This window comes from Phocoena phocoena, chromosome 3 (genome assembly GCF_963924675.1).
Source record: "Phocoena phocoena chromosome 3, mPhoPho1.1, whole genome shotgun sequence".
Classification (NCBI taxonomy): domain Eukaryota; kingdom Metazoa; phylum Chordata; class Mammalia; order Artiodactyla; family Phocoenidae; genus Phocoena; species Phocoena phocoena.
In genome coordinates, this window is record NC_089221.1 from 150,126,120 (window position 1) to 150,144,878 (window position 18,759).

The 18,759-nt window shown below is 43.8% G+C and overlaps 1 protein-coding gene across 1 annotated transcript in view; it reads left to right on the forward strand.

Moving 5' to 3' along the window:
* The first annotated feature begins 1,231 nt into the window (after positions 1-1,231).
* Positions 1,232-18,759, forward strand: part of NSG2 (neuronal vesicle trafficking associated 2) — a 59,960-nt gene continuing 42,432 nt past the window's right edge. Inside the window, exons 1-3 of the mRNA XM_065873964.1 lie at positions 1,232-1,402; positions 2,298-2,448; positions 18,221-18,304. Of these exons, the coding sequence (XP_065730036.1) occupies positions 2,320-2,448; positions 18,221-18,304 (213 nt within the window). The 5' untranslated portion in view covers positions 1,232-1,402; positions 2,298-2,319. The remainder of the gene's footprint in view (positions 1,403-2,297; positions 2,449-18,220; positions 18,305-18,759) is intronic.

The following is an 18,759-nucleotide window of genomic DNA, read 5'->3' on the forward strand; positions in this document are numbered from 1 at the left end:
ACACACACACACACACACACACACACACACACATTTCATTCCTAAGCAGTACAGGTAATGTATATGTTTTCTCCTGGCCTTTTAGCTAGGAGACTATATGCTCAGTATGTGAACACCAACTAAGGTGACCAAATAATTTATCGTGCAAGCCAGGATACTTTTGAAAGTGAAAGGGGATGCTATTACTAATGCCAAGACCTCATGAAGTGCCTCATAAACAGCACTGCAGCTGGGAATGAATGGCCGAATGTGATTTGGACACAGCTGGGAGAAACCAGTGGAAACAGCCTTGACCTTGGAGGATTTGAAGAGCATGTAAGAGCAACCCCCAGAGATGAAACATTTCAGCCATTCAGATCCCTGTCCCTGAACTAAAAGGGGTTTCCTTGAGTGCAATCTCTTCTCATATTCACAACCAGTCTACAAGGGAGGTGTTATTATCAGAGATAAAGAAATGGAGGCTTGGAGAGTGAATGCAAAATGTCTAAGATCCCCACAGCCAGAATTTCGTACAGCTGACACTAGGACTTTGCCCTCTCTGATTCCACACACCAACCTGGAAGCCCCGTAATGTCATGGACTGCATACAGACTTTGACAGCAATGGATCGGGGCTCAAATCCCAGTTCCTGGTGCTATACCAGCTCTGTGACCTTAGCTGACCTGCATGATGACAGTAGCATTGTGAGAATAGGAGCTTATGTTTATGCGTTGCTTGCCAAGCACCCTGCTCTGAGCTAAATGCTTTCCCCAAGTTATCACATTCACACCTCACACTAACCCCATCATGTAGGTACTCTTAGAAATCACAATTTGCAAATGAGGGAAATAGTCTGAAAGAGCCTGGGAAAGTCCCCACTGCATGGGAGATAATGAATATTAGTTCTCCTTCTCTCCTTAGACAGGTCAGAGCACGATGCAGGTCCTGAACAATTCTGTTTCATGATATTGTTCTGGAAGATCTTAGGAGTGGTCCGTTCTCCTAATGAATGTGCCTCCTTCTCCAGTTTTTCTAAAGGCTCAAGGATTGCTTATAATATGGTGCGTATTAATTTTTTATTTTTTATGGCCAGAATCCCTCCCACTTTTTTGAAACCATTTTGTTCCATCCTGTGGTTGTGGCCATGCATGAGAAACAGCAGGTGGTGCCAGATGACAGATGGTGTGGGAGCCCGTTTCCCGGTGGGAGGGGGCGCGAGCGAGCGAGCGAGCGAGCAAGCAGGCAGACAGCTGCGAGGAGCCCGCTCGCTTGCGCCTCGCTCTCAGAAGCTCTCACTCCAGACGCACGCAAGGCGCTGTCCTTTCAGCACCACAAGCTCCGGCTGAGGAGGGAGGACTCCTGGCCGTCCTCCTCCTCTTCAAATTGGCTTGAATCTGCTCTGACCCCTCAAGAGTGCAGCGCAGTAAGTAGGCATTTGTTTTTGCTATAAACCACTCCCCAATGTCCTCCAACCCTTTCCCTTTCACTCCCACAACAACCCTATTTTGTCTAATAACATTCCATCAGCAGGATTGACAAGAAAAATTCAGTTGTGCTGGGCTTCTGGGGCTGGGGTGGGATCACCGTTTCACTTCCAAGGGAGCTGGAAAGAAATAAATGTGATTTGTTTATTTAGTTGGCAATCTTGCAATATGGGGATTGCTAACTTTCCATGGAACCAAAAAAAAAAAAAAAAAATGGCCCTTTGCTATTGAGGAAATGGAGGCATTCCATGGCTGAATAACAGGATCAGGTTCAAGCCAAACCTTTTTTGTTTTAGGAAATTGTATCTCCTGTACAACCTACATATTGAGTCAAAGGGTACACTACACATAGGGGCATTGAGTGTATTTATTGTATTTTAGGGAGATTAATGGAAAAAAAACAACCACATTATAAAATAGCAACCAAGATGGTAAGGTGAAATTTATCATACTGCAGGGTGACCCAGAATAATAGGATTTATTTTTGCACTAAGAATAAGCTTTCCACTGAGATTATATGATTATGTTAGCTCTAGTGTCTTGGATATTTTTTTAAGATTGTATATTTTGTACGTGAGCCTAGGATTTTCCTTGAGTTTCTAAAATTTGAAAGCTCTTAAGTGCCATGGGTAGGTGGCATATCTGGATGATTAAAGAAGTTTTACTGGATGGATGGGAATCATGTCAGGAAATCTAGCGGAAGATCGATGACTGATCTGTACACTGAAGCTGCTGGAGTGGAACTATTGAGGACAGCGCTATTTTCTCTGTCGTCAGCCCTCTGTTTTCCTGCCTCACTTCCCACTGTAACTAGAATCCCACTGCTTGCCTTAGGTCTGGGAAGAAAGGCGTAAGGATGGTGAAGCTGAACAGTAACCCCAGTGAGAAGGGAACCAAGCCGCCTTCGGTTGAGGATGGCTTCCAGACCGTCCCTCTCATCACTCCCTTGGAGGTTAATCACTTACAGCTACCTGCTCCGGAAAAGGTAAAGCAGGTGCTCTTTTCCTCATCAGCCCCCCGCCATGCTCCCCCCTTCCCAGGAAATAAAGCAGCAAAAAATTGCACCTCCCCCAAACCCTTTCATTCCCTCATCAGCCAAATACATTCCCTTTCTTGTAAAATGTAGTTATTCCTTCCAGAGACATGACATCTCTTATGTTATTTCAGATTTATGGTAAGTGTTTATTCATTTTTTTGTTCACATATACATACATGGGCAAGAAAATAATCTTTCCTCTTAAAAGTTCCATCATAGTAGATGAATACCAATAAGCTTCTAGATGATGAAAGAGAAAATTGTCTTGATTATTTTGGGAAGGTGTTTCAAAAATTGACTGCTACAGATTTGAGGACAGAGAATTGGATGCAGTCCAGCAGGCATTTAGTTTGCGCCTCCTAAGGCCCCATTCCTATGCTGCAAGTTGGTTATAAAAAGACACATTACGAAATCCCTATTCAGTATAACGCTTAAATTAATATAAAGCATCATGGTAAATGCAGTGCCTGAGCATTACAAAGATTGTGAGAGCACAGGAGTGGAAAAAACTAAACTCTGTTGTGGCAGAGAGGGGACTGGGAGGACAGATTAGGTAAGCTGCAGAGGAGAACATTTGAATTTGGCTTTTAAAGGTGAGTAAAAACCTCCCGGTAGACCATTGGAGGAAAAGGCATTTAAGGCAAAGGGCACACATATGCAAAGGATGGAGAGCTTTTGGGAAATAGCATGACTGAAGTAGAGTGTCTTTGGCGGAGGCGTGGCTGGAAATGAGTGGCTGGCTGATGGCACATCTCCTGACATGGGAGTAGTCCATGAGGAATGGAGGTGAGCAATTATACAAAAGTGGTGGAGTTATCCCACGGACGTAGGTGAGAGAAAGGATATTGTTTAAGATCCATCTGAGAGAACTTGGGGTTTTACAATGTGAGCTTTTACCTACCATAAGAGAGAGATTTGGAGGCAAATGATGAGGTTCCCTTGCTGAAGAGTGAACAATGGATCATTCCATTTGTTTGATTTTCTCATCAGCATCTCCAGGAGGGCATTGTGTGTCTTAACCAATTGGCTCTATCCAATGAACAGAAGAGGAGCCAAAGCTAGATAGACGTCCTGGCTGATTGGCTAAGGGTTGAGTCATCTGTTTTGAAAGTGCAGAGGTTGTCAGTATGAAAATGTGCATAAGGGTGGCAGAAATAAAGAATCCTTGAGCCATTCTGAGAAACTGGTAAGACCTTTTGAAAATAAAATTTGAACAGGCAGTTAGCACTAAAGAAATGTGAAGGAACAGTATTAATTGGGTATTGGCTACCTGTACAGCAGAGGTTCTCAGTTTTTGACTTGCATATTAGAGTCACCCGGGGAGCCTTTGAAAATCCTGATATCTGTACCAGAGCAATTGTATCAGAATCTCTGGGGGTGAGACCCAGGTGTCAATATTAATTAAGTCTTCCCAGGTGACTCCTGTGTGTAGCCAAAGTTGAGCGCCACTGTGCTAGATGCACATTACCCAGGGATTATACATCCACGTTTGTGGGCAAAAGGTGAAGGACCAGAGAAATTTGGTTAGTTATCCAAATTCACAGAAGGAGTAAGTGGCAATGCTGGAATTTGATCCCAGATGTAATGGAGATTGAGGAGAAGCAGAGGGAATATTCTCTCAAGGTTTCGTGAAGTTTCAGGAAGAATCTTTACCCTTTACAGTCTCGAAGATCTCTATGTCCCTGACAGGTATGCAAGGAAAAGGGATTGGGGTGAGCTCACTTCTCCTCTTAGCTCTACACACATCTGCGGGTCATCCAGAGATATCATGGCCTCTGTCTCCCCTTACTCTCCACCCCATTTCCCACCTCCAAGGGCTTCTTTCTTTCCTTGAGAGAGGAGACACACCTGATAACCACTGAGCATCTGGTCCAGATGTCCCAAAGCCCGAAGATAATACATTGTGGACTTGCATGCATGGAAAGCAAACCAAAGTATCCTGTAAGATGCAAATCCCTAAAGGGACACATTGCCACAGGGGCACATCAGACTCACTCTGATGTTCATGATAAAGTCTTTGTACCAGGCGAACCTCAGTGTTCTCCTCCATGACGTGGGGAGGATCACACCTACTTCACAGTGGTTGGGGCAAAGTTAGATGTGGTCTTATAAATAAAGTGCTTGGCACAAAACTAACCATAAGAGAATAAAAATTATCATTTTCATGTGCTTCTTAAATGCTAGTTGATGTTGTAAATCACAAGTACACACACACACACACACACACACACAATGTTCTTTCATCCTTTCAATAGTTAGTAGGACCTAATAAAGGGGTTGCTACTTTGATCCAGTTTTTAAAGACGATAAAACTCAGGCATAGATTGGTAAAGTCACTTCCCAAAGCGCAGAGTTGGTAAGCCTCCTGGCAAAATCTGGAGAACCCAGAGCCCAGGCAGCGCTGTTCTAGAACCTTCCACCTCAGCAGGAATAGGGAGCCAGCTGGTCTGGGAGTCCCCAAACTTGGACTCTAGCAAGAGCTCCGTCACCAACCTCAGCTCAACTCCTGTGAGTTTTCTGTGCTAGGATTTAGATTTATAATATTTATAAGAGTAAACCAGGTTTTTTCCCCTGACATTAGAACAGATGTGTTAACAGTAAATTCCACTCAAGAAGCCAAATGCTGAGAGCAGTGTTGTGTTTACCAGCACAGACTCTTGGGGGGTTCAGCGCTCTACCTTTTATGAGCCTACCTTGGCTGAGGACTTGAGTGAGGTTCTCTAACTGCCTCAGCCTCAGCCTCCTTGTAGGTAGAGGGGGGGACTCAACCTCAAGGGGCTGTGGAGAAGGCAAGGTGAGTTCTGACACAGTTGTCAGCTCTCTCACTATGTCCAGCCAGATGATGAGGGTTTGAAGCTAAAAAGGTTATCAGAAAGAAGTATATTTAACCCCAATGTTACATCATGGGTTTTCCTCTTGAAAATGTAAAATACAGAGTGTGCTTGGTGTGTAATACTGACAATTATCTTGTTCACTACATACTCTTTAGTATGGAATGCGAGTTTCTGGGGAAAAGCTTTTGGAGGCTAAGCAGTGAGGATGAACATGTCTGAAACCTTTGCTCTGGGCCAGGAATGGGCCATGCAGGGCATTCATAGCTGTCGTTTCAGTTAATCTTCCCAGCACCCCTGCGAGGTGAGTGTTAGTGCACCCATTTCACTGCTGGGGAAACTGAGGCTCAGATCAATGGAGTGACTTGTCCAAGCTTCACAGAGAGAGTGGAAGAGCTGGGGTTGGAACCCCGGTGCACCTGACACCATAGCTTTCCCCTCTGCACCGTGCTACCTTCGATAATGAGAAGCCTCCCATCCCCAGGCAGTGCTTCCTCAAACTCCGCATTCCCTCATCTACGGCGATGGCTTCTTCTTGAGCTCTCCTGGACATGCAGGTGGGGCTTGGGGCGATCCTGCAGAGAGAATGTCATGGCCTCCAGGGCTCCTTCCCTACCCAGTGCTAGCGGGACTGTGCTTGCCTTAGGAGACGAGATTGGCTGGCCTCGTGGTTGTTTCCCCACCTCTTCTATCATGCTAATCAATCCTCCACAGCACACCTGCAGTAGTGCCTCTGGAGTTGTGACCAGTCCTTCTCCCAGGGAAAGCCTGTCCAGTCACCCGCACAGGGTACAGTCCTCAAATCCTGACCTTGGCACTCCAGGTCCTCCATTATCTGCCCCACTGGCTTCCATTCCTATCACTCCTCACTTTGTACCTTGAACACCAGCATGTCAGAACTAACCTAGAGCCGTGGTTTTCAACCGGGGGTGACTTTTCCCCACAGAGAGACATTTGGCAGACATTTTTAGTTGTGACAATAGGAGGAGGGATGTTTTGGGCCAGGAATACTGCTGAATATCCCACAATGCACAAAATTCCACCCCCCCACCCCCCTAAAAAAAGAATTGCCCTGCTCAAAATGTCAACAGTGCTGAGGTTGAGAAACCCCGCCCTGGAATTTTCTACACTCTCCAGGGTATTTCTTGCTCCCTCCTCTTTGCCCACGCCATTCTTTCTGCCCAGAATGCTCTCCTTGCCTCTTTGCCTGTCTGATAAGCCAGTGCTCATCTTTCTAAGCCCAGTTCAGATGGCAGCTCTCCTGGATACCTTCCCTGACCACCCATAATTATAGCTAAGGTTATACTGATTGCACTGGAAGGTACTCACTCTCTCATCCAGCATGTCTATTGGGCACTTCTATGTGCCAGGCCCTATGCTAAGCTATGCATATACAGCCATGAAAAGTCAGGCATGGCCGTTGGGGGCAGAGGGACTTCAAACAAGCCGGCACACAAATAGAAATACAGAGATGCAAACTGCAAGAAGGGCTATTAAGGAAAGAATAAGGTGCTGTAGAGTTAAGAGACGCTAAGACTTAAGGGGATTGGGCTTCCCTGGTGGCGCAGTGGTTGGGAGTCCGCCTGCCGATTCAGGGGACATGGGTTCGTGCCCCCCGTCCGGGAAGATCCTACATGCCGCGGAGCGGCTGGGCCCGTGAGCCATGGCCGCTGAGCCTGCGCGTCCGGAGCCTGTGCTCCGCAACGAGAGAGGCCACAGCAGTGAGAGGCCCGCGTACCGCAAAAAAAAAAAAAAAAAAAAAAAAAAAAGACTTAAGGGGATTAAATTATGATGGCAGGATGGTCAGGGGAGGTCCTTCTGAGGAAGGAGCCCTGGCTGAGAGATGGAGGTTGGGTTGGTAAGGGGAGTAGGGGGCAGAGGGACCAGCATGTGGACAGACACTGAGGGAATGGGAGGAACAGTCCGGAGGTTGGGTTGGCTGGGTCAGCTGAGGGAGGGGGAGAGACTTGGGAGATGACGTGTGGTGGGCACCAGCTCATGAGGGCACCGTGCATTTTTCTGAAGAGGCTTAAAGAAGAGAGTAACAGGATCAGATTTCTATTTTAGGAAGATTCCTCTGGCTGCAGTGGGCCACCCTAGGGCCAAGGGATTCATGCTTTGTCTCCTGGTCTCTTCTTCCTCTTTTCTCCAGTCCATCTTCCAAATGAGGCAGCACCAGAGAAATGTCCCCAAAACAGAGGCTACTGGGTTTCCTGCAGTACCACCAACCTCCCAGCCCTGGCCATGTATGGTGGAAGAAAAGAGTGGGGGGCAGGAGATCAGCTAGAAGGTTACTGCTGTGCTCATGAAGGGGATGTTGGTGGTGGGTTCTAGGATGGTGGCAACAGAAATGGGGAAGTGGATGGATTGATGGAGACTTGGTGCTGGGTCAGCACTGAGGAGCTTTTCCTACTAGGCCTGAGGGTCCTGGCTCTGTCTCATCTTTGTACCCTTAGTCCTGGCGTATGGCGGGCAGCAGGAAATGCTGGCTGAACGAGGCCCCCTGCCCCTTGCCTAGGGTAAGGCTGGGCTTAATTTTTCCACTTGAATCTAAGCAGTCTGATGGCTCTCTCTAGGTCATGGGAGCAAGCTCTTGAGAAGCTGGAACATCAGTCTGTAGATACCAATCTCCAGGACGTGCCTTTGGTTTACCTAAGTGACCACGATAACCCAGATGTCTCCACAACTCCTCTGTGAGGTTGTAACCATGCAAAACAGGCTCAGAGAAGGGGAATGCTGTCCTAGGACACACCGAAAGAAAACAGTGCAGCCAAGATCTGCACCCAAGAGTGCTGGGAAATGCCAGCTAAGGGATGGCTGGTCTGTGGAAAGCAAGCCACAGACCGGCACAACCCCACCTTGGCAAAGCCCCAGATGAACTGTGTATTCATCAAGCCAGCTGCCAGGCTCTAAGCAAATGTACCTTTCCTTTCTACTAAGTCTTTACACATCCTAGAGGACGTTGGCTCACCTGCTTGTGGGAGGAAATGAACGCAGACATTAAAAGATCAATTATTGATGTTTAGCACCCTTCACTTTGTGTGGTAGAGTGCATGTGCTTGGTTGTCTTAGAGACTTGGATTCAACTCTCAGCTAAACTAATTATGTACTGTGTGGCTTTAGGCAAGTTGCTTGGCATCTCTGGGCTTTTTTTTTTTTTCTTCTTCTGTAAAATTAACATAATAGCTACCTAACCGGGTTACTGTGAGGAAAAAAAAAAAAAGTGAAAATTGTCTAATGACCCAAAGATGGTGCTCATTGATAGAGTTTCCTTTCTTTCACTGGATATTCGGAATATGTCTCCCGAAGGTGACATTTTTGGAGGATGACTGTAAACGTGAGACATGCTGAGAAGGATGGGGTTTCAACAGCGAGGGAGCAGGGGTCCGACAGGACGGATCTGGAAGGATGTTGGGCAAAGGAGATGCTGCTCCTGTCACTGAGTCCTCCATGCCTTCTTGGTCATTCTCATGGCTTCCCTAGAGGGTTTCTTTTTCTCCCTGATACACAGGATCAGAGAACTGTCAGCCTTTCTCTGGGGAGCAGAGAATGCACGTCTCTGCCGATTCCAGTCTCATTGAGCCCCCTCGTTCTGCTCTTCAGAGACTCACAAGATTATAAATCATCCTGAATTTGGCAAAGGCTTTGACTAGGTGATTCCAGAAAATAGACAAAAAATGACCTATAAGCAGATTAAAAATTATTTATAATTTGAAAATATAATTTTAATGAAATATAAATTTTGACCTATCTGATTGGCAAAAAAAAAAAGTAATAGTGCCAAGTGTTGCTAACACTGGGAGAAAGCAGATCTTCTCATTGCACTCTGGTTGGTTATATAATGGGATGCAATGGTTTTTAGAGGGTATTTGGATATTGTTTATAAATTTAAACTGTATATCGTATTTAGTTGGTATGTTTGCTACTGGCAGGAATTTATTCTATGGGTATGTTTTTCAAGTATGCAAAGGCATATATATATATATATATATATATATATATATAGAGAGAGAGAGAGAGAGAGAGAGAGAGAGAGAGAGAGAGAGAGAACAATTGGAATGTTCCATGAGATTGGAGTGGTTGGACAAACCCTGGTGCATGGATGTGGAATAGTAAGCAATTGTTATAAGGATGAGACAGATTTGCTTGTGTTTGCGCTAATGTGGAAAAAGCAACAGACACATTGCTCTGTTAAAACAACTTTAAAGAGTGTGGTATAGAGTGATCCCATTTGTGGAAACACGTGTGTATGTTTCATTCTTATAATTCATAAAATAGTCTTGAAAAGACACGCAAGAAACCATTAGATGGTTAGAGTATGGATGGAGTGGTTGGGGTCCCTTCGAAAACTTTTATTCTACAATTTTCATACATTTTTTTACCATGAGCATATATCAAATTTTCTATTTTTAAAAAATCACCTCCATCTCACAGATGGTGAAACAGTCTCAGAGAGCTGAAGTGACTTACTTACTTGCTCACGGTCACACACAGAGAGACCACTGTGGAACGAGCTAGTGCCCCTGCATGTAGAGGGAGGTCTGTATAGATGTACATGCATTATAGCAACGCAGTTTGAATTTGAATCCTAATTCCACCACCTACTCGCTGTGTGACCCTGGGCCAGTTTACTAACCACTCTGTCTCTCTGTTTTCTCATTGTTAAAACGAGGACAGCAATATCTTCCTCTAAGGATTGTTTAAAGGGTAAAATGAGAAAATGCATATCGAATGTTTATCACAGTGCCCAGCAGAGAGTAACTGATTAATGCTAGGTTGCTATTATGGTTGTTGCTGTTATCATCAACATCAGTTCAGTCCCAGAATCAGGATTGTTTTTCCTGAAGTGCACGGGGCTGGCCCCAGGCTGTAAGAAGGCTTGAGCAGAAAGGTGGGCTGGGCCTTGCCCTACAGGGGACAGGCCTGGGTGGCAGAGCTGTGGGCCGGCCTTGCTGTAGTGACTCCGGCCCCGGGCAGCTACCCTCTCTGCTCAGAGCAGGAGCTGGCCGTCCCTGTAGGAGCCAATGAAGAGTCGCTCACCTTGCCCAATTCTGTGCCTTGCCTGAGAGTTGGAGAGTCATAGACTTATTGGGTTTGACCATCCATTTGAGGCCATACTGGCCAGCCTTCCATTCTGCCCTGAGAAATCAAAGGCCCAGCAAGTAAAAGAGACTCAGTTTCACAGAAAGAGCCCTGGACTGGGAGTCAGCAGGTCCATACTAGAGTCCTACTTCTGACACTGCCTTGTTGTGTGACCTGCAGCAAATCCCTCCCCCTTTCTGGGCTTCCATGTCCCCGTCGGTGAATGGGTGGATTGGACAACACTGCCACTAATGTACTCTGAGCACTGACATTTTACCTTGTGTTCTGGGCCCACTACCAAACTTCAAGGGTCCAGGGAAAGACTCGAACGCAAAGAGATAGAGTGAGGGTTGAGGAGTGAGGCAGTAAATGGGAGAAGGTTCCCAACTATGTACTCAGGCCCCATTGGGGTGACTTCACCTTGTCTCTTTAGATGAAGGATTCATTCATTTGTTCATTCAGTTAATAACATTTATGGAGCAACAGGTGCCATAGGATCAGAGTTTGAGTGTTACGAGTTTTGAATGATGACCTTACTAGTGGCACTTGATCTGAGCCAGAAGCTCAGGTTCAAGCCTTGACTCTGCCTCTTAGTGGTTATGTGAGGTTGTGAAGTCATTTCTGCTCCCTGAGACTCAGATTCCTATAAAATGGGGATAATCAGTCCTACCTCAGAGTGATTGAGAGGATTTACTGAGATATAGGATGTAAAGCTTTTGGTACAGTGCCAGGCACATAGTGGGTACCTTAAAAAAGTGATAGAAAAAAGCAACATGTTCTTGAGTTTGGATACCAGCTCAACCAACTTACCAGTCATTTGATCACAGGTAAGTGACTGAAGTCTCTGAGGCTAAATTTCCTCATCTGAAAAATGGGAATAATAATGATCTTAAAGGAGAGATGTGAGGATCGGAGAGGGGGGCTGTGTGAACTAACTGAGGGAAAACATCAGTAGGGCCTGTAGGTCAGTGTCTGGCACACAAGAGGTGCTCAGGGGCTAGCCTTTCATTGTACTGCCCCGAACTTCTCTCTTTGCTGCAGGAATGAGCCGAAGGATACAGCTTAGGTCTATTTTTGGCCTGTGCAAGTCCAGCTCATAAAAATACAATCATGCTCCTTGTCAGCACTTCTGCATTTTTATTTATTGTTCCTGCCAATCCTGGGGCCTCTCCATGCAGGAACCTCTTCATTATTGATAATCCTGGGAAGTAGTATTTTAAATTTTTATGTTCTGTACTTTGCACCATCTGAACCACCATGTATTATCTGGCCTTGCCAGCAAAGGGGGAATATATCCAGATGAGGGGTCCTTTTGGGATGAATAATTTATCCCATTTTCACAATGCTGATCGTGTTAAATTATGTTCTTCATATCAGCTGCTGACCGAACAATGGGGACTGATGTATTGACATGAAAAGAAAACAGATTTATTTCTTTGCCCATATCCACAATGATATTTGAAAACCTGGAGTTTCATTCTCCCAAGTGTCTATAAAACCCCACTTTTAATAATAACAAGAGTAGAAAGAATTTTTTCCTCCCGTCTCTCCACTTTTTCCTCCCATTTCTGTTATTAATCAGGGAGCTCAGGGCTCTGTTTTGCTCCACTTTTTTTTTTCAACTGCAGAAAACAGACCCTTTCTTTGCAAATTTATTTTCTCTTCTCTCTCTTTCTTTGTGTATGCAAGCTGACTCCTCCAAGGTACAATTAATAACGATTGGCTAACATTTCTTATGCTTTCCCCTTCATAGTACTAAAAAAAAATTGACTGTTACTATATCTCCTTTTATAGAAGGGAATTGTTTCTGGCTCCAGTCCACGGGAGCAGCACACCACGCTCCATGGCATGCCCAATAGCTGGTTGATTCCAGTAACTGTAGGGCTGGTTTTTCCTGCTCTCTACATGTCTCCAGTGTATCTTCACTGTGCCAGAGGCTTTTCCTCTACATGTAATGCACACCTGGAAAGCCATTCTCTGGTTTATAATCCTTCCTCAGTTCCTCACTGTTCTCAAGTTCATCTTCAAGATGCTAGGCATGGCATTCAGAGCCTCTGTTTATCGCTCACTTCACCTGCCCTGTTCCCTGGCCACTCAAAACTACCCCTTTGTGGTTTTCCCAGGTCCAGCCTCCTGCATGTCTTCTGAACATTTGCTGGTTTATGATGCTCTCTTGGTCTAGAAATCTCTTTTTGTTTGGGTTTGGGGAGGCAAGGACGGAAACAAGGAAGCTGTCAGAGCAAAAGTTCGCAGAGAGAGGATGATGCTCTGGATTAGGGTGTTGGCAGTGTAACTGGACAAATGGGTTTATTTGAGAGAAATTTTTGAGGAAGCAGGAACTGGTGATTGGAATGGATTTGGAGACTGAAGGGAAGGGACGGGTCATGAGAGATTCCTGTATATGACTTGACATAAACAATGACATATCATGCTGCTATTTTCTTATCTGGCGATTACACGGGGAAGAGAATGTTGAGGGCAAGATGGTTGGGGAAAGTGGGTCAGGGAACCCAAGTGCTTTGCTGGGGACATGGTAACTTGATGTGTGTCTATCCAAGGGCAAATGTCCAGTAGGGTAATCTGAGTGCCGGGTGGGGTCCGAATTGGAGATGTAAATTTGAGACTTATGAGAATAAAGATGGACTTGGAAATGATGGGAGCAAGAACACTCAGAAGGGACTTGTAGGAAGGAAGCATGCCCATGACCTAGCCCTGAGAGATTCTAACATTGAGAAGTCAAGCAGGGCAGGAGGAACCTGAGGAGGGCTGGTCAGTGAGCGGGGAGAAGACCGTGGACCCGGGAGGAGGACTTTTAAGGAGGAGTGAGTGGTCAAAGAATATTACTGAGACGTCAAAGAAGATGAGGCCAGCGGACTGCCCATTTGTTCCAGGCAAGTAGGCAAAGACCTGCTCTTGACATGGAGAAGGGGTTCTAATGAGCTAACACTTCCTTAGGGGCAAAGGTAAAACATTACCTGGGTTGCTTTTGGAGAAAAGATGGTATAGCTAAAGAGAGGAGCAGATGACTGAGGATTGACACAGGGTCAGTCAACCAGTCTGTTGGCTTAGTTTGAACTCAGTGGTTTGAGAAGTGTTCTGAAGCCAAAAGAAGTGTTTTCATTAGAAACTCACTCAGGGCATAAGCAACATCTCATAGGGGTTCGGGGCAAAGTAGTATATGGATTTGAAGGAGGGCTATGACCCCAACTCTGCCTAAACTCAGCATCAGTCCTGCAAATGGTAAATGGCATATTAAATATATATTCAGATAATATATAAATTATTTTATATATATTGAACTTGATATAAATGAAATCACACAAGACATAAAAATACTTTTTTGCCTCAGATTTCTTTAGTTCACTGTAATAATGTCTGTGAGAATCACCCATGTCCATGTAGCATTGCTGTTAGCATTCCATCTTATGAATACACCACAATTTATCCATTCTCCTGTTAATAGACATTTGGATTATTCTCAGTCCTGTGTTATTATGAAAAAAAAAGTGGCTATGAACATTGTTGTGTGTATCTTTTGGTGGATTCATCATATTTTGAGGTGAGTTTTTGCTGGTGCAGAGAAAATCTATTGGTTTTATTATATTTACTTAGTACTTGACCATCTTACTAAATTCGAATAGCTTTTCAGTTCATTTTTTCTTGGAATACATTTCTATCAGATAGAAAGCTTTTCACCTCAAGTACTAGAAAACACAACCTAAATTGGATTAAGGTTCAAAGAGTATATATTTGCCCCCCTCCCCACCCCTATGACTTCAGCGTACAGCATGTGTCTGGTTTCAGGCAAGGTGTGATCTAGAGGGCAGGGTGTCATCAGGGCTCATCTCCACTTCTCTGGGTTCCTCTTGGCTCTGCCCTCTTTTGTATGCTGCCTTTGACCTCATCCTGGCTCCTCCCCATAGTAGCACCGATTGCTTCAGCAGTTTCAGAACTAAGTCCTCACCACACCATCCAGAGGAAGAACATGTTCTTTAGGGAATACTCATAAAGAGCAAGGAGGTGTCTTCCCCCAAGTTCCCAGTCAGTATTGCCTCATATCTCTTTGACTCAAGTTAGGTAACATGCCCATCTCTGAGCCAATCAAATTTTGTGATCAATAGAATAATATGCTCTGATTGGTTTAACCTAATTAGGGTCCATCCCCGCCATCAAGGAAGTCATCAGTTCCACCAAACCACATGGCTGCCACATGGGACAGGGGTGAGTTCTTGAAAGCAATATCGGGCGGTGGGGGGGCGGGGGCTTTGGATTGAAGAAGGAAATGGATGTTAGAGAAGCAACCACAAAATATTTATTATGACAATTATAATGATATTGACTGTAATGGTTATTCATTGTCTCATTCCAACAGTAATTAATATTTGTTTAGTTTTGGCTCCTATCTCAACATGTTGGCCACAGCATGAGGTCTTTAAAAGTTACATGGAATGATATAAAGGGCTTTTTGAGAAGTTTTGGGAAAGATGTTTATAAAAATAAAGGGGCAGAGGGAAAGGCCAAGAAGCTTAAGAAGAAGCTAAGAACTAAGAAGCTAAATGCTTCTTAACACTTGAGGTGTTATGCTTGAGACCAGTCTGATGGCGAAGGATCTAGAAATGAAGGACTCAAGCTAAGAGATGGTCGAGATGGACTTTGCAATGTGGGAAGGCATATTAGTTTTCTGTTGCTATGTAACAAATTATCAAAGCTTTAGTGGCTCAAAACAACACAAGTTTATTATCTCATAGTTTGTATAGGTCAGAAGTTCAGGCACAGTTTAGATGGGTTCTGTGCTCGGGGGTCTCATGGATCTGAAATCAAGCTGTCAGCTCGGCTGCATTCTCATCTGGTTCTTAGGGTCCAGGTTGTTGGCAGAATTCAGTTACTTGTGGTTGTAGGACTGAAGTCCCCATTTTCTTGAGTGACCTGGCTGTTGATCGGGGTCATTTTCAACTCCTAGAGTCCACCCTGAGGTACTAGCTGCATGGCCCTCTCACAACATGTTGACTTACTTCTTCAAGGCCAGCAAGAGAATCTCTCTGCAGTCTGCTGTGACCGAGTTTGCATAGCATACTCATGGGAGTGACTATGCCGTCATATTCACAGGTCCTGTCCTCAGTCTCGAGGGAGGAGATTATACAGTGCATGTACACAGGGGTGGGAAGCTTGGGGACCATCTTAGAATGCTGTCTATCATAAAAGGCAAAGGCAGTTTTTGCCCTAAGGCTTATAGGTCACATGGCACACTGACCAGGAAATTCACTATCTTAGAAAGAGACATTGAGATGTATTATAATATATTTATATATATACATACAGACATTGGATATATATACACACACAACATGGGGAATTGGGAGAAGAAACTGTCATTCCCAGTTGGTGAATATTTCTAAAAATGTGGATTCAGAGAACTGATCAGACAGCTAAATTTTCAATATACTCCATAGCCTGTCAGTTGATCTAGTGATATTCCAAATATTTTTAATCATTACAATTTGTAGAATATCTTTTAAGTTCACAAAGCACCTGCGCATACATTATTTCATTTGGCCCTTCTCAGAACGTTGTGAGTTTCTAACAGAAACACTTAGCCTGTGAACCGTGCCTTGGCATTTACTCTTACATTTATCTTAGTTCTTAACTCTCAGTAACACACTGAAGTTCACATAACACCAAAACGGCCAAATGTGTAGATTACATGCTATTTTACACTTTTGTTTATTTGACCGTGTGGCTCACTTTGCATAAAGTATCTTGTCTTGTTCACCCAGGAAACTTCTATTCATCCTTGAAACCTTTTTTTTCAGACCATGCTTGAACAGTATTGTTCTTGAGAAATCCTTGCCTTGCTCTCGAAGGGCTGGATAGGGAGGACCTGCAGGCTGACAGGTACAAGAGAGGCCCGATTCCATATCTGCCTCAGACACCTATTGGAAGAACATTTGGCAGCACTCAGAGGCAGTGTTGAAAAAAACGTTGTTACTGAATGAACGGTCTCAGTGCTTAACTTATATTAACTCATTTAAGCCTCCTAACAACCCAACCAGGTAGTGATGGTTATTTTCCCATTTAATAGATGAGAAGGCTAAGACACAGAAGGTGTAGTGCTTGAGCCAGGATTCAAACCCAAAGCACAATGTTTCCTCTCCCTACAATATTGACAGTATCAGTATTTGCCCCACAGCACAGAATTAAGTGAGATAGTGCATGTCAAGCTCTCAGTGTCTGCCATATAGTAAATTTGCAAAGCATGAGGGATATTTTTATTACTTGTGGCAAAGAAGCTTCTGCTTTCCTATTCTTTGGAACAGGAGATAGAAAAAAATAAAAAGAACATTCCCCACCCCACTCCCCCACAAAACCCTCATCCTTGTTTAGCTGTACCATTTCTTTAAGGAAGCCAGGGCTCACTTTTTAATATTTGGAGAAGCAGAATCCAAAGAGGGTGGAGCAAAACAACAGAATTTACATTTGCAAATGAGTTCTAAATGTCAGGGAAGGAGTGATGTTCTAGATGGGCTGGGACCCGGATCCTCCTTAACTAACATATTTAAGTGCCACACTGTAGGTGTTCAATAATAGTCGTTCCTCCCCATCCTTTCCTTTTTGAGCTATATTTTGTCCAAGGTATGCCTCACAGACCTTAAAGAAAATTCTTCATAGAAGAATTCTTGCAGGAGTACACACACTTGACTATTGTCTCTAGGAAAACTTGGTGAAAGTTTTCAGTGAAAATTTGGTTAATTTAAGCACTAATGAGAAGAATGATCATAGTTAGAAGATTGCTTCCTTTGAGCTGTGTGACCTTGGACCAGTGACTTTACAGCTCTGTGCTTCAGTTTTCCTTTCAGGAGAATGGAAATAGCAGTGATATGTAGATAAAGTATATGGAGGGCTTGATCTAGCTGTGGCACATAATAAATTATTCCAAAAGTATTACCCACTATCATCTCATTCAACCCTCAAAACAGCCTTGTTAACTAGGGGTTATGATTATGATTACTGTCCATATTTTACAGCTGAGGCCCCGAGACTCAGACATCTTCTGTGTTACCCATGACACTGTGACACTTGGCAATAGTTATTGATTGTCTGTCAAGTTTCTTTTTTCTTCCACTTTGCCTACACTGTGGGATGGAGTCCCATAAATCTCTTGGCAGGTTGACAGCTTATCTTGAAAAGATATTAACCACCTCTGCAAAATATTCAGACTTCAGAAAAATAAGATGATACAATAGATTCAGTAGACCTTTATGTTTTTCTTTGTGGAAGTCCGTAAATGAAATTGGAATTAAGTATATGTGCAAAAGTTTTGCTACAAGATGTTCATCATAACTTGTTTATATACCCTGAACTGTGGAAACAACCTACGTGTTCAGCCATCAAGACCGGTTAGATTAATTGTGCTATATGCATACAATGAAATATTAAGCTACATCAAAAGGCAAAATGAAATCATATATTTTTCTACATGGAGAAAATATTAGTAGTGTTGTGTGATAAAATGAAGTATGAATCCGTTTCATAAAGTATATATTTGCATAAATAGCAAATACATATGCAGAATATGTGCATATATATGCATATAAAAACTGGAAAGGTGGGACCAAAATTGTCACCTATGGTTGTCTGTTGGAATTGGAAAGTATTATGGGTAATTTGAATTTTCTATTTTCTTGTGTTTGTTTGAGTGGGAGGCTCTTTATTTTCTGATCTTTATGCAATATACGGTAAATTCTAGTTACTAAAAAAAGGAACAGAAAAGTCAAGTCTCTGTGCATGCTAACACTGGTTGAACATTTCAGGTGATTGTGAAGACAAGAACGGAATATCAGCCCGAACAGAAGAACAAAGGGAAGTTCCGGGTGCCGAAAATCGCTGAATTTACGGTCAGTGTCTTGATGGTGTAACAGAAAGACTGGGTGTGGGTCACTGAGTCTAATCAAATAACTAAAGCTCTGCCTCTTGAGGACAAGTTATCCTCTCTCCTACTCCGAAATGTTCAGACAATTTGATAATTGATAAATGTGTCTCATTTCTTCTTTTTCCTCCTGTCCCTGTCTCTCTGCCTTTCCATCACAATCATCAGGAAATGTGATAGAAATGTATAAAGAAACTCAAAGTTTAGACATTGGTTGATTGCAACAAATACAAAAAAGACAAAGGGAGAGAAAAGTTGACTTCTTAGTGGTAAAAACCGAATGGTTGATTTTCTATTTACTGGTGGCCGGGTCACTAGGAGAACTGGTGAATACATATCACTGTGATGAATTGCGTGAAGGAGTCATGAAGGCTGCTCTGTGAGGATGTATGGAGGAAGCTCAGGGAAGTACCCTAGGGAAGT